At 40.3% G+C, this 16,851-nt stretch overlaps 1 protein-coding gene across 1 annotated transcript in view; it reads right to left on the reverse strand.

Moving 5' to 3' along the window:
• RALA (RAS like proto-oncogene A) overlaps nucleotides 1-16,851 on the reverse strand; it is a 71,598-nt gene that overhangs the window by 14,350 nt on the left and 40,397 nt on the right. Inside the window, exons 2-3 of the mRNA XM_075558181.1 lie at nucleotides 9,266-9,419; nucleotides 5,382-5,590 (exon numbers count right to left, since the gene is read on the reverse strand). Coding sequence (XP_075414296.1) covers nucleotides 5,382-5,590; nucleotides 9,266-9,379 — 323 coding nt within the window. The 5' untranslated portion in view covers nucleotides 9,380-9,419. The remainder of the gene's footprint in view (nucleotides 1-5,381; nucleotides 5,591-9,265; nucleotides 9,420-16,851) is intronic.

A 16,851-nucleotide genomic window follows, 5' to 3' on the forward strand; every position in this document is an offset into this window, starting at 1 on the left:
ATAAATCCTGTTTGAGAAGGTTTAATTCTCCCAAATTCTCCCTCACCAGATCCTACTTTTGGTATGGATTGGGCAGTACCGTGTAGTTTTCCATGTAATACAAATTTCCTCTGCAAGACAAAGTTACAAACGGGCAAAGGGGAAACTTTATTATTATATGTAGTGATCAGCTCAATCCCACAGGGAACATGAGAGAAAGGTGACAAGAAAATGTGTTAAAAACCACTTAATCATTCAGAAAAAAAGCTTTAAATTAGTTGTTTCCATTAGAGTTAGAAATGGTTATTAATAAGAGAACAAGAGTGTTTTTATGCTATAACATCACAAAATATTTTAATTATCTGATTCATATAATATCCTATATAAAAATCCGTAATACATTAAAAGGTAGGGGTACAGACTAGTGTTTTAGTCAGGAATTTTACCAAATTCAATAAAAAAACATGAAATATGGTGGCCATGTGGTTTTACAAAAGAATCACCATTAATTTATGAGATCTCATAGAGCTAAGGGATTAACAGCAAGATCACAGAGCTAAACCCACAATATTCATCTGTTCTGCCAACCACTTAGGTTCAAGGTTTGGAACTAGATATTTGACCTCCCTCTTTTTCAAGCTATAAACATTGATAATACTTAAAAAAAAAAATCTAAGCGAGATCCCCTTGCAGAGGGGTCATGGAGAGGAGACATGCCAGACAGGGTACGATGAAAAAGACAACATTCCTCTAGTTCCTAAATGCTACGCGCCCCCCCCCACACTATTATGATCCCATTTCTACCTTGCAAGTCTGGCTAGACCAGAGGATGTACACTGGTACAGATAGGAACTGGAAACACAGGGAATCCAGGGCGGATGATCCCTTAAGGACCAGTGGTGTGAGTGGTGATACTCGGAGCGTAGAGGAAGGGTGGATTGGAAAGGGGGAACCGATTACAAGGATCTACATGTGACCCCCTCCCTGGGGGACGGACAGAAAGTGGGTGAATGGAGATGTCAGAGAGGACAAGATATGACAAAATAATAATTTATAAATTATCAAGGATTCATGAGGGAATGGGGCGCGGGGAGGGAGGGGAAAAATGAGGAGCTGATGCCAGGGCCTTAAGTGGAGAGCAAATGTTTAGAGAATGAAGGTACAAATGTGCTTTACACAACTGATGTATGTATGGATTGTGCTAAGAGTTGTATGAGCCCCTAATAAAACGATTTTAAAAATCTAAGCATCATTATGTTGCATATAGGTTTGTCATACTGGTTAGTGCTTAGACAGTCTATGGACGTGGCACATGCTATGTATTAGACATTACTATTATTATTAGTTTGTTCACCTGTTTACTGATGGGGTAGAATTCTGACAGAATCAAAATCTCAGGAATTTCTTTGAATTTGAATCATAAAGCAAAGGATTATTCTCAGTTCTTCTAACAGGGAGATATGGAAAATTTTAATACCACAGTCACACAGATAGGCTATGGAAAATACATAAAGCCATCTTCACCCCTCATCGATTTGTACTTACCTTAGACATTCTTTTAGAAAGGAAAATGCCAAATGAGGAAGGTGTCTGAGTGACAAGAGTCAGGTGCACAGCGTGGCACGGCCCAGTGATGTCCCCACCAGTAACATTCCCACGGGACACTCACCACTATGAAAAGCATGGCGCATTTGTGAAAAGGACCGTGGCTATTCATAATCTTTCCCCAGGGTGGCTAACCACTATCTTACTGTGATTTTGTTTCCTTTATCACCAACAACCTAGACTAAGAGGCTAATAATAATGTTCATAATGACTAACATACTGTAAGGTCTGAGGAGGCGCCAGGTATGTGAGTCTGACTCAGGGGGTTGAGACTCTAATATTTCAAGTTATATGTATAGATGTACATGGGAGGGCTTCAAACAGTTCGTGGGAAAGTTCCATGATGTGCTATTTTCATCTTTCACGCATTCTGAAGCCCCCTCACAGAGTGAGTACTCTGTCTGTCAATAAGTACTCACTACGCTGCACTGAGTCCGGTGCTTCAGTGATACTGCAGGGATCACTGCCATCAGAAACATGGCTGTGGGAAACCCGGACCCTCTGAGCTCAGACGTGAAAGACAATGTTCTTGAGTCAGTAAGTTCATTGGGGTTTATTAGATACTTTCCTGGATGCCAGAGAAAGGTAATCCTATGCTTTCATACACATTTTGCTTAAGGTGATGCATATCTATGTATGTAAAATATAACCTTTGAGGCTATAAAACAATTTTAAGATAGGAAAGCACCTTTACAAATGGTTCTAACTTTTCAATTTTAATATAAGGAAAGTGAGAACCAATAGGGTAAGGGAATTTTCAAATAAAGTCAAAGGTTTACCAAGTATGTGCTAAATGTTACATGCTAGCCACTATGCCAATTACAGGTACTAAGGAAACCTGTGATGGCTAAGAAGTGGATGCTGCACATACATATCAAGCTTAGTACAAAATAAAGTAAAACAAAATAAGCAAAAACCAACTCACTGTCATCAAGTCCATTCTGATTTATGGCGACCCTGCAGGACAGGGTAGAACCATCACTGTGGTTTTCAAGACAGTAACTCTTTACAGGAGTAGAAAGTCTCATCTTTCTCCTGAGGAGTGGCTGGTGGTTGTGAACTGCTGACCCTATGGTTAGCAGCTCAACGCCAAACCACTATGCCACCAGGGCTTCATCACTATAAGAAAAGTGAGAACCAGGAGGGTCGGGGAATTTTCAAATAAAGTCAAAGGTTTACTAAGCATGTGCTAAATGATATATGCTAGCCAGTGAGCCAATTACGGGTACTAAGGACACTTGAAGAATAAGAAGTGGATCCTGTTCTCATTTTTAAATCTTATCGTGAGTAACACATATATGTCGAATTTAGTATAGGGGTGTGGTAAATGTAACAAAGATTAAGGAGTAAAGTCTCTCTTGGTAATAGAAATGCTCAGGAAAACTCAAGGAGGAGCCTGACATTTATGTTGTACTGCGCAGCTTAGCTCATGTGCCTTCCTGTAACACTTGAATTTTCTCAAAATGATTTTCCTTATTGCTGGTGAGTTACTAGGGCAATTTTTATTTATGGGAAGGACAACAAATTGGACTTTTTTAAAAATAAAAGGAAATATCCATTTATTTTCTGTAATAGCAATGGTCCATGGTGTTCTAGGTTGGCCTAAGAATATCCATTCTTTCGAGATTCCACTTTGGTACAGATGACTACGATGACACAATTTCTTCTACTATCTACAGAACAGCTAGCTACATAATAAACACTTTGATATTTGTTGAACAAATGAATAACTATGAACATTTATGTAACTTTCAACATGGCTCCCAGGATTTCATGTCTCTGCATTTTATGATACATGAAATTCCTTCCTTTCAGAAACCAACAAATTTAATTTTACAAATAAACCTGTATTTTATAAGTGCCTCAAATGACATGTCTTTGTGATGTATCCTTTGTGAACTCTCTAAGTTCTTAAGACCTTTCGAGCGTACATAGAAAGGAATGCTTTGCTTTCTGTGGAAGTCCAGGTTCCATTTCACGCCCAACCACCTGACATATCTTCTTTCCTCATCTGTGGAAATCATGATCTCGCAGGCCCATCCATTTCATGAACACTTCTCTCACTGACTGGTCACTGCCCAGGTCTCCCATATTGTCACTCACTTCCTCTTGGTTTCATGACCTTATTATGAGGGTAAGTAAAAAAGTACTGCAAATAAATCATAGAAAATACTGAACAAAAACATAAAAATATGAGGCTATTGTTTCTCAACACACCATCCATCTAGGTTTAAGGCGGTTTTCCCATCTCTCTAACCTTCCCTGAAGAATCCTGTGCTCTTCGATTTACACCACATCGAATGGCTGTTGGGCTTCCTCAATAGGCTCAAACTGTGTTCCTTTGAAATGTTCCTTGAGTCGGGAGCAAAAAGAAAACTGAAAAGGCAAGATCAGGGTGGTAAAGTGGATAGGGTAAGGTCTCCCAATGAAATTCTCTTAAGACAGTCCTTGTGAGCAGATACATTGTTGTGATGGAAAAGAATTCATTGTACAACTTTTTTGGCCGTTTTCTCACCAATGTCGTTTCCCTTTCTGGAAAATGTCTTCATTAGAAGCCCCTATGATCATTCTGTGTCCGTTGAGGAAATCTATCACGGTGACTTCTATGGAATTCCTACAAAATAACTGCCATAACCTTCCATGCTGACCTCTTTGCCTTGCAAAATTTAACTGACCCAGTAAAGCCCCCCAGAAGTTTCTGTTTTGATGGAACCTATTTTGGGGAAGACTTCCTAACAAGACTCCTCACTGGCTGCTACCAAGTGGGTTCCAACGCACAGTGACCCTACAGACAGCGTGGAACTGTCCCTGTGGGTTCTGAGACTAAATCTTTTTTTTTGGAGACTTGAATCTTTACAGCTTCATCTTTCTCCCGAGGAGTTGTTTCAAGCTGCTGACCTCGCAGTTAGCAGCCCAACACTTTGCCAGCAGGGCTTCTGAACGAGACGAAGACAAATAAATGTGTTACTGAGAGGCTGCTCGCAGACATTTGCGTACAGGCATTTCGTTGGGAATAGACTAGTGCATGTAGGACCTGGGACCCTAGAAGCAATGCTTTTTGACTTACCCTCGAATTCAAGAAGGCGGTGTGTTTAATAAAGGCTAAATTACATGCTTCTTTTGTATCCCCCCACAACCCAAAGCAGATGCTTCAAAAGAAATGAAAATATAAAACTAAAAAATAACTCCGACTCTGCATGCCATGTTTGGGAGACTATGTCAAACTTAGCTTACAGAAAAAGGGCTTCTCCCATCACCACAACCTCCCCAGGAAGCAATGGATGCCAAATTTTGAGTAACCAACAACAGCAAGTGCACTACATGGCAGTAACGCTATTTGTCTTAAAGGCCTTGGCCAGAGCTGTCAGGGCATCGTCGTGCAAGAAGGACGACAGTGTGCCTGCTGAGCCTCACAGCTGAAAACCAGTGACTAACGCAGGAAGAGAGAGAATTTGGGGCACAGCTCCATGATGTGCTCTAAATATTAACTTAGTGTAGCAGCAGCATTTTCTCCCAAAGAAAAATACTTCAAAAATAGACACAGAGACTTTGGGTACTGACTTCAAGCTATCACACACTCAAGTTCTAATACAACTGATATGCGAACAGTTGTGAGACCGTGTCAGGCATACTGAATAACTAAGTACACAGTGGGTAGAGTCAGGTAATGCTATCAGAGAGGAAATGAACACAAGTAGACACCGAGTGAAAGGCTAACAGAAGAGAGTGCTGTTTCCCGCTTGTTTTGAGGAAGAGAACATGGTCATACAGTCATCGGTACACCTGCTCCCACACACCTGAAGTCAGCTGTCGCTGCAAAGGACTCCATCTCTGTGATAGAGAAGACACAGAGGAAGCCCTCTCCACTTCGGAAGTAGTTGTCTCTAATGGCAGCATAGTCCTCTTGCCCCGCAGTGTCTAAGATATCGATCTGGACTTCCTCCCCATCCAGGACTACCTTCTTCCGGTAACTGTCTGCCTTGGTAGGTTCATAGTCCTCCACAAACTAGGAAAGAAGATGCAAAACACACCATGGTTTTAATTATTATGTTTACTTTCTAAAACTTTTAATTTCGAAATAACTAGAATTCACATGGCATTGTCAAAATAGTGGTGGGAAGTCCTCTGCGCTCTTTACCAATCCCCCAAGCTCACTGCTGTCTAACCGATTCTGGCTCCCGGCCATCCTACAGGACGGAGCAGACCTGCTCCGTACAGTCTCTGAGGCTATAAGTTTACAAGGATGCAGACAGTCTCATCTGTCTCCCACACAACGCAGCTGGTAGGTTTGAACCGTTGATTTTTGGTTATCAGCTGAGCACATAACACTTACCTTCTTCTCGGTTTCCATAAATAATAATAATTAAAAAGTTGCATTGTTATTTTTAATTTAGACAATTTGGCATCTTCATCAGCTGCTAAAAGAGAGAGATGAACTATTACCTCCAGTCTGTTTTACAGAAAGAGCTTTATTATCTGATATTTTCTTGTGTATCTGTTTAAGGTCTATATCCTCTACAAGAACAGAAGCCACAGGAGCAGGAACCTTCACAATGAAGAATTCGGTGCCTCCAATGCCTGGAACCGTGTAGGTAGGTACTCAGTAAATAATTATTGAAAACTAGACACAGTGCATTTGCAACTGAAAAAGTTATCCATCTAAACAATCCCGAGGAGAAAACAACAGGATCGATGGTTCGGTTGGGGGGGGGGGCATGGGAGAGGAGGTGGGGAAAAAGGAGGGGGGAACCAATAAACCCAGGGGCAAGAGAACAATAAGTGATCTAAAAGCGATGGTGAGGACGGCACAGGATGCCTGGTGGGGTTTGATCAAGTGCAATGTAGCCAAGAGGAAGTACAGGGAGCCTAATGAAGGTCAGATATGATAGTGGGGACAGGAGGAAAGTAAAAGGAAATAGAGGAAAGAACTAGGAGGCAAAAGAGATTTATAGAGGTATAAACATAGACATGTATACATGTAAATACATTAATATACATCCATAGGGATATAGGTCTATGTACATATATTTATAGGTTAAGTATTAAGGTAGCAGACGGACATTGGGCCTCTACTCAAGTCCTCCCTCAAGGCAAGAACACTTTTTTCTAATAACCTGCCATTCTGTAATGCTCACCTTCCCAATATGATCACTGAAGCCATAATGGGTACATAAGCTAATGTGGTGAAGAAGGCTGACGTTGCCTGCCTATTATAAGATATAGCGTCTTGGGTCTTAAAGGCTTGAAATTAAACATGCAGCCATCCAACACGGAAAGAACAAAGCCGACAGGGAAGAAGCATCATGAGGTGTTAACGGGATCAGGTATCAGAAGACCCAAAACAAACAACCATTTTGATGTGAACGAGGGGGGTCCAAATGGAGACCCAAAGCCATCTGTAGATAGTTGAACATCCCCTCACAGAAGGGTCACAAGGAAGGAATGAGCCAGCCAGGGTACAATATAGCACCAACAAAACACACAAAATTCCTCTAGTTCTTTAATGCTGCCCTTCCCTCCCCCACTATCATGACCCCAGTTCTACCTTACAAATCCAGCTAGACCAGAGGATGTACACTGGTACAGATGATACACGGAATCCAGGGCAGATAATCCCCTCAGGACCAACAATGAGAGTAATAATACCATGAGGGTAGGGGGAAGGTGGGGAGAAAAGGGGGAACCGATTATAGGAATGAGGGTGAAGGGAGACAGTGGACGGTGCAAATATGAAAATAAAAATAACAAATTATATCAAGTATTCATGAGGGTGGGAGGGTAGGGGAAGGAGGGAAAAAAGGAGCCGATTATCAAGAGCTCAAGTAGAAAGAAAATGTTTTAGAAATGATGTTGGCAACATACATATAAATGTAATTGATACAAATGCTGTATGGATTGTTATAAGAGTTGTAAGAGTCCCCAATAAATTTATTTATTTAAAAAGTTATCTATCACTCTATTTACATGCAAATATTGTACTTAACCATTCAACCAATGCCAGGCATCTGACTATGTTCATTTTTGGCCTCCTTACTGTCAAGGAAGGAGCCCTGCTGCCTTAGTAGATTAAGAGTTGAGTGTTAACCACAAAGTGATCAATTCAAACCACAGCTGACCCACAGGGGAAGGATGAGGCTTTCTACACACAGTAAGATTTGTAAGCTCAGAAACCCACAGGGACAATTCTATTCTGTCCTAAGGGGCATTTTTGAGTCAGCAGTGACTTGATGGCAGTAAGTTTCCTTGGCATTGGCAAGGAGAAAGGGACTGATTTCAGGATCAGCTTGAGAGAAGATGGCTATTAAGTAAGTAGCAAAGAAAATGAATGAACAAATAAGTTAGTAATCTCATTTAATGTACCATTTAAACGCCCCTCTCTCCTGTGGCATCTTATTATAGGAACCAACAAGGGTTATGTCTGTAAAGAAAGAATACATTGCATTCGTTATATAGTATATAGAGCAAGATTTTAAAAATCATTTTATTGGGGACTCATACAACTCTTATCACAGTCCATACTTGTGTCAAGCACATTTGTACATTCATTGCCTTCATTCTCAAAATATTTGCTCTCTACTTAAACCCTTGGTATCAGCTCCTTGTTTTATCCCTCCCTGTTCACCCTTCCTCCCTCATGAACCCTTGATAACTTATAATTATTATATTGTCATGTCATACACTGTCCGATGTCTTCCCTTCACCCATTTTTCTGTTGTCTGTCTCCCAGAGAGGTTATATGTAGATCCTTAAAATCAGTTCCCCCTTTCTACCCCACCCTCCCTCCATCCTTCTGGCATCGCCACTCTCACCACTGGTCCTGAAGGGATCATCCGTCCTGGATTTCTTGTGTTTCTGGTTCCTATCTGCACCACTGTACATCCTCTGGTCTAGCCAGATTTGTAAGGTAGAGTTGGGATCATGATAGTGGGGAGGAGGAGGGGAAGGGAAGGAGAGTCTGGGCAAGATTTTTAACTCTGGCACAATAAAATCTCACACAGACATATTCATAGTAATCTGTAATCTGCAGTAACTGTAAATTGTAGGGGCATATTTATTTAACCTGTTTAGTGGTGAGTGAGTGCCAAGCAAAATACAAGACAAATAACCAACCTTCTCATTGAAGTTCCTAAAGGGCGCTTTGTATATAAAAGGGTTTCAAAAAAGTTTATGGGGAAAAACAGAATTAAAAGATAATGAAAAATTTCCAATGTTTTTAAAGCTCCCTCTTATGTTAACCTCAAGTATCAAGTACTATATAGTACCAGTTCTATTAATTCAGGGGGGAAATCTCCATTAAAATACGAAATATACCGTATATACTTGAGTATAAGCTGACCCAAGTATCAGCCAAGGCACCTAATTTTACCACAAAACTGCATAAAAAAATGTGCTGAAAAACTTGGTCTACACATGGTAAGTCAAAGTTAGTTAGCTTGCTCAAAATACAGATACTCTGTTCATTATTTTTGCTCTCTCTTTTTTAAAGCATGAAATCTTAAGTATTTCAAGTATTTCACTTATAAAATCAAGTTAAGTATAGCTGTTGGCTCTGAATTTTAAAATGAACAAAAATGTTTATTTAAGGATTCCAGAAATCATTCCAATACTTAACACCAGGCCTAGCGTAGTGATCGTCTCCGAAGATCCAAACATCAATGGTCGTTGTAAAACAAGCACTCACCTCATCGTACATGAACTGCAGCGTTAGGGCGGACTTCCCCACACCACCACTGCCCACCATGATGACTTTGTGTAAGGCCAAAGAGTTCTGACCTTTGGGCTTATTGGCAGCCATCTTTTTGTTGCAGAGTTTTCACCAAAGGATGAAGAAGAATCTACGAACAAGGAAAGAACAAGTACTCCTTAGTGCAATCTTCTCCAGAATCCCAGAGTTGGAGAGTGACAAGATGTCCTCAGGGTTGAAGAAAGTACCTTTTACTCTGCAGTGATTGTAAACAGACAGCAAAGGAAGGCCACTCAAGAAGAAACCATTTACCAGAGAACATGAAGCAACAGCACGTCTTAGAGTAGTTGGGTTTTGGTGATGAGCTGTATCTCAAAGTGAGACTACGTCCAGTGCAGCCACATGCTGACAGGAATGCGTTGGAATATGACCGCAGAGATTTTGAAAACAAACCAACAGATCACTTTGTCTGTGAACTTTCTATTACAGTTTAGGTGAAAGTTTCACAGCAAATTAGTTTTCCATTCAACGTTGGAGTAATACACACTTTGTTGTGCAACACTGGTTGCGAGCCCCACCATGAAGCCAGCAGCTTCCGTCCCACTTCCTGCCCATGTTGTCCATTCCCATTCTTTCTTGCCCCTTCCCATTTTGTGTTCATATTAACTTTTAGGCATTAATGAGATCATTCTCCTAATTTCAGTAGGGAAAAAATGACATCACCCTTATTAGGCCCCATCTATGCCTAAGATTTGTAATTAAGTAATACCTATACCTTAATCCTACAATCCTATCAAATATATTCCCCCAGCTATGAAAGTTTGTAAGCCAGCCACTTCATGCCTTTATCCTCCCCATTTTGAGTACCCAATTTCTACACTGCCCACGCTTACATCAACCCAGTGCTCTGAGGAGATAAGCAGAATCTTTTATGTAATGACTCTTCATTCCTGTTGGAACCCTGCAAAGTCTGCATCCATAAGCAAAGTCAAATCAGGACAGGCCATCCATTAAGTCAGCACAAAATGCTCCAGTTCACAGGCTCAGAATCTCATCATCATCTGGTCGGGTTCTTGTCATTTCAATGAGAGCTGCCTCACTTAGCCTCACCAGGTCGCCCAATGGTCACCTTGCCTTTAGACCATGGCCTCATTACAAATTCTCAAAAAGCCTAGCCCCCTTGTGCTAGGTCAGGAACTTTAGACCAATCAACCATTCTCTTCTCCTCTAGTTACTGTAAATCAGGTCCATGGGTGTCAGTGGCCAGACTCAACCTGTATCTCTGTTGCTGCTTTTCTCCCACTTCCATTCCATCTAGGTAATCACCTACCAAGAATTTCAGGCTGCCACTGGCTCCCTTTAATGTTCAGTCTTAAAGAGTTTTCTTCATGGTTCCATATTTTTTCCAGCTTCTATCCCTGAGGGAGGTCTCTTGGAATGCAAATATCCTGAGTACTTCAAAGCACTGGGTGGGGCTTATCTTTTCAGAGCCTTCTTTGTAGGTTTGTCCTAAACCCTTTAAAGATTAAAACTTTAAGGGCTCAAGGCAAGTGGACTTATAAGCTCTCTACTTTTATACTTCTCAATAATCATTTATATCAACAAAATAAGCAGAAGAAATCAGTATAAACAAAGTAGAATCAGATACTAATAAAAATTCTCAAACCAGTCAAATTCAATCCTTATTAAGTTTATCTTAATCCTTATCTAAACTATTCTTTTGATATAAAATATGGGATTAGGTCTCTGAGAGGATCAAGCCAGAGCCAGGCTTTCTGTCAGCCATTCTGACCTCCTGTCAGCCATTTTCTCTCAGCAGCTCTGAGAAATTCAGGGGGCGATTTTGCCACCCAAGCTCTAGATTCACATTTATCACAATCATTTTCACCATTTCTGACAGATTAACCAAAGATAAAGTGACCAGACGTCCCACTTTTGGTGGGACAGTCCCGATTTTTAACAATTTTTCCTGCGTCCTGCGGCGTTTTTAAAAAGTCCCGATTTTTGGAAAGAATGCACGACAAGCTAGGGTACACGGTTTTTGGCTGCCATGTGGCTATTTTTTATCAGTGGTGTCCTGCTGGTGTCCCACTTTACCAATGTTAAAATCTGGTCACCTTAAAAAGACAATTTCTAGGAATCAAAACGTTGAATTCCCACATTCTTTTCTGAAAATAGTTGAGTAAACTGTGGCTTTATCTGACCTCTTTCTAGCCAGAGAAAAACTACCATGAAGCAGAGGTTGAACAAACATTCACCCTCCGTCTTTATGATTTGTTTCTTTAGTTTCCTACTCCGAAGGTACTATAATGTGCTAGTCTGTGTTCACTGGTGAAACAAATTCATAGACACTCACATGTGTATAAGAAAGAGCTTTATGTACAAGAGCAACTGTAATTGAGAAAACATTCCAGTCCAGATCAAGTCCATAAGTCCAATATTAGCCTATATGTCCTATACCAATATATAAATTCCTCTTCAGACTCATGAAACACATGCAATGATGCTGATTGCAGGAAGTTCACAAACCAGTGGGTGGGTGGGGGGGAGTCTTATGGATCCGGTGGTGGTAGAGGCATTTCAGCGCTGGCAGGGTCTCCATGTGGCCTCTCCAGCTCAGGGCTCTAGTGCAGCACACCATGTGTTCTGTCAGCTGCAATGTCTCCCAGGGACTGAGCCTGCGTCCTGCCTCCAGCAAGCTATTTATCTCCTTAGCACCTCTAAATGAGGTCATCAAGCTGTGACCGGATTGACAAATTAAACTCTACCCCTTCACTCGTAAGCCTCATATTGACAACAGATTATGTAATTACCACACTAGACATCAATTAAAGGAAAAAAACAACAACCCAACTCTTGAAAATACACAAACAGCTCTCTCTCTCACTCACTGACTCACTCTCTCACTAACTCACTGTCTCACACACTCACTCTCTCACTCACTCACTCTAACTCACTCTCTCTGACTCAGTAACTCACTCTCACTGTCTCACTAACTCACTCACTCTCTCACTCACTCACTCTCTCACTCACTCACTCTAACTCACTCTCACTGTCTCACTCACTCACTCACTCACTCACTCACTCACTCACTCACTCACTCACTCTCACCCACTCGCTCACTCACTGTCTCACTCACTCACTCACACTCTCACTTTCTCACTCTCACTCACTCTCTCACTCAGTCTCACTCACTCACTCACTCTCACCCACTCTCTCACTTACTAAGTCACTCACTCACTAATGCACTCTCTCACTGACTCACTAACTCACTCTCTTACTCACTCTCACTGACTCACTCTCTCACTGACTCACTCTCTCACTCACTCTCATTCACTCTCTCACTTACTCACTAAATCTCACTCTCTCACTCACTCTCTCACTAACTCACTCATTCTCCCCCCACACACACTCACTCTCACTTACTCACTGACTCACTCTCTCACTGATTCACTAACAACAAAAAAAAAGAAAATACACAAACATTGAAATAAAATAACCCACTATTATACTATCAGTGGGTCAAGGAAAACAAAACCACAAGATTCTTAAAGTCAAATGAAAATCAAAGTGTAACACATACTAAAACTTATGGGTGGCAAAGGCAGTAGAGGGTGTCCCTAGTTTGCTATTATAATTCCTAAATCTGTCTAAACAAGCTGAGTTTATATGTAAGTTACAACAGGTATGTTTCTTATCTAATATCAGTTTTGTTTATCTTACTATATAATATAGTTTTTTCCTCAATAGTTTTATTGGCATGTAATTCATGTATCATACAATTCAATAGTTCAATCATTATCACAAAGAGCTGTACAATCATCACAACAATCAGTTTTTCATTTTTTTTCATTCTTGTACTCATCAATATTAGCTCTCCATTTCCCCCAACCTCTCTGCCACACCCCCAAGGAACCATTAATCCAGTTACTATCTCTATAGATTTACCTATCCTGGATTTCACATGCCAAACCAAACTCACTGCCAAGAAGTTGATGTCGATTCATCTACAGAAAAGCATGAAAAACAAAACAAAAAACTCACAATAACAAAGTAAAACTGATAAAAACCTTAATCAAAAAGAAAGTAGCAAATATTTAAAACCTGAATTTAAATGGATCATAAGGGAGATCAAATGATTAGGTGATAAATTTTAAACTAACTGCATCTGCAAAAATCTACTTTCCAATGCATTCTGCATGAATCATTAAACAAACACTTTCAGATACACTATTTAAAATAGTATACACTATTTAAAATAGTAGCCCTGGTGGTATAGTGGTTACAAGTTGGGCTGCTAACTGCTTGGTCTGCAGCTCAAACCACTAGAAGTCAGGGCTCTCTACTAGTAAACAGTCAAAGTCTCGGAAACTCCAGGCCCTATCCTACCCGTCCTTTAGGGTCTCTATGAGTCAGCATTGTCTAGATGGCTCTAAGTTTGGTTTAGCTTTTTGGAGTGTAACAGTACTGTTGTGATGCACATTGAGGAGGAGACGTGTGAGCCAGATAAGCACTGCAAGTTGGAGCAGGGTGGGCAGGGAAGGGCAGTGTGGCTGGTAAGGGAGCCATGAACACTGTGGCGTCAAGGGCCAGTTCAGTTCCAAGCAGTAGTTGTAAGGGAGCAGTAGTGAGGCCAGGGTGAGGGCAGCCTTTGCACTTTGCTGGGTGTGGCTGGCCAATGAACAGGGGGAACAATGGCGGCAGCAGCCACCCCAAGGAAAGATGGGGGAGGGAGGGAAGGCAGAATGAAGAGAAGGGAGGGGCTGGGAAGTACTTGCCTAATGAATGACTGGGGCTATGATTAACCAGGCAGCAACAATACATCATTTACATTTTGCATAGACCCAGTGAGCCAGGATGGAAGGGAAGACTTCATGGGGATTGGCTTGTAACTACAGGCAAGTTGTGTGTAACCCAGACATTCATAATGCAAAGACTAAGGGCTATTGATAGCAATAAATGCCTATATAAAAAAAGAAGAAAGATCTTAATTTAACAGCCTATCTTGACAATCCCAAGAACTACAAAGAGAAAGAATTCAAGCAATGTCTAAATCTACCAGGAGAAAAGAAATAGCAAGTACCTGAACAGAAATAAAATTAAAAACAGAAAAACGATAGCATCAATAAAACCAGAATTTGAAAAGATCAATAACATTGACAAACCTTTAGATATACTCACAGAGTGAAATGATGCAGAAGGTCTAGCCAGAGATGTTAAAAAAAAAAAGCATTCAGATCAGAAAAGAAGCAAAATTATCTTAACTGGTAGATGGTATAGTTCTATCTATAGAAAATCTTAAGAGTTCCAAGAAAATCTTAAATAATAACAGAAAAATCTAGCAAAGCTGCAGCGTACAGGGTCAACAAACAAAAATCATTTGGATTTCTAACCACCAGCTAAGAGAAATCTGAAAGGGAAATTAGGGAAACAATTACATTTACAGTAACATCTAAGTATATAAAACTGGAATAAAACTGGAATAAAACTAACCAGGGATGTGAAAGACTTATACAATGGAAACTACCAAACACTGATAAAAGATGTAAATAAACCGAAAGATATTGCATATTCATGGATTGAAAAACTTAATATTGTTAAGATGTCAGTACTATGCAAAGTAATCTAGATGTGATGCAGTCCCAATCAAAATAAGAACAGAATCAGAAATACCAACCCTCAATTTTCTCAAAATGGAATGGAAAGAGGCCCTGTATAGTTAAAGCAATGTTGCAATAGAAGAGCAAATGAAGAAAATTCACATTAGTTGAAACATATGATACAGTTATAGCAATCAAAACACTCTAGTATCAGTAAAACAACACACACAAAGATTAATGGAATCTAACTTAAAGTCCAGTAATAGACCTACACATCTATGGTCAATTGATTTTTAGGCTCTTTAACAAATGGTGCTGGGAATTGGACTTCCACATGCAGAAAAATGAAACAGGATCCATGTTTCCTACGACAGAGAGAAACAAATTCCAAGAGCAAGAAGGGGCAATATTATCAGGCCTAGTTTTCAACATGGATTACCTAATATAACAATAACAACAGTAATAATAAGAAAAGGGAAAACAAATACAGAGGAACCCATAAAAATGAAACTTTTGTTCCTCATAAAACTTTAACAGAAAAGTAAATAGATAAGCTATGGACTAGGAGAATTTCTTCAGAAATCATAAATCTGACACAAATATAATAACAAATATATACAACTCTGACAACAAAAAGACAACCTAATCATACAATAGGCAAAGGATCTGAACAGACATCTCACCAAAACGGGCATTCAACTGGCCGCCAGGCACATGGAAAGATGCTTAGCACCATTAGCCACCAGAGAGATGCAATTCAAAAGCATCACGATACATCACATTCCCAGTAGGATAGCTAATTTTTTTAATCGTTTAATTAGGGGCTCATATAACTCTTATCACAATCCATACAAACATTGTGTAAAGTACATTTGTACATCATTGCCCTCATCATTCTCAAAACATTTGCTCTCCACTTAAGCCCCTGGCATCAGGTCCTCATTTTTTCCCCTCCCTTCCCCCACCCCCCCTCCTTCATGAGCCCTTGATAATTTATAAATTATTATTTTGTCATATCTTGCCCTGTCCGATGCCTCCCTTCACCCCCTTTTCTGTTGTCCGTCCTCCAGGGAGGAGGTCACATGTAGATCCTTGTAATTGGTTCCCCCTTTCCAACCCACCCTCCCTCTACCCTCCCTGGTCCTGAAGGGATCATTCCCTGTGTTTACTAGGATAGCAAATTTTGAGCACACTTGAGTATTCTGTAATTCCAATTCTTCATGTATTTTGGACATGATATAGGGAAACTAGTCTTTGCAAAAGGACTTCATCTTGGTGAAGCAAGAGAGTCAGCAAAAAGAGGAAGACTCTCATAGGATTGACACCGTGGCATCAAAAATCAGCTCAAAAGATAACAATTGTGGGGATGGTGCAGGACCAGATAGTGTTCTGATTTGTTGTACAAGGAGTCACTATGATTTGGAAGTGACTACGTGGCCCTTGACATCATCAGTTGGAGGGTCAAAATGAAAATGAGTAACAGATATGGGTACTAGTATGAGGAAACCGGAAACCTTATCCATTGCTGGTGATCCTGTAAAACAGGACAGCCAATGTGGAAAACCATGTAGCAGATCCTAAAAACAAAACAAAAACTAAAAACAGTATTGCTTTGTTAATTACCATCATGTCAGTTCTGACTCATAACAACACTCTCCACACAGAACAAAACACTGTTTAGTCCTCACGATTGCTCCTATGTTTCAACCTACTGTTGCAGCTACTGTGTCAATCTATCTTGAGAGCCTTCTTTTTTCTGATTCTCTCTTTTATCAAGCATGAATGGTCCCTGACCCAGCAATTTCACTCCTAGGTATACACCCGAAAGATTTGAAAGCAGAGATACAAAAAAGGACCTGTACACCAATATTCGCCAAAAAGGAGAAACAATCTAAATGCCTACCAACAGATAAAAGATAAACAAAACGTACATACATACAATGGAATACTACCCAGAGCAGGGTGAAAAATGTAGTCGTGATA

The sequence above is a fragment of the Tenrec ecaudatus genome, chromosome 9 (assembly GCF_050624435.1).
Source record: "Tenrec ecaudatus isolate mTenEca1 chromosome 9, mTenEca1.hap1, whole genome shotgun sequence".
Taxonomy (NCBI): Eukaryota; Metazoa; Chordata; class Mammalia; order Afrosoricida; family Tenrecidae; genus Tenrec; species Tenrec ecaudatus.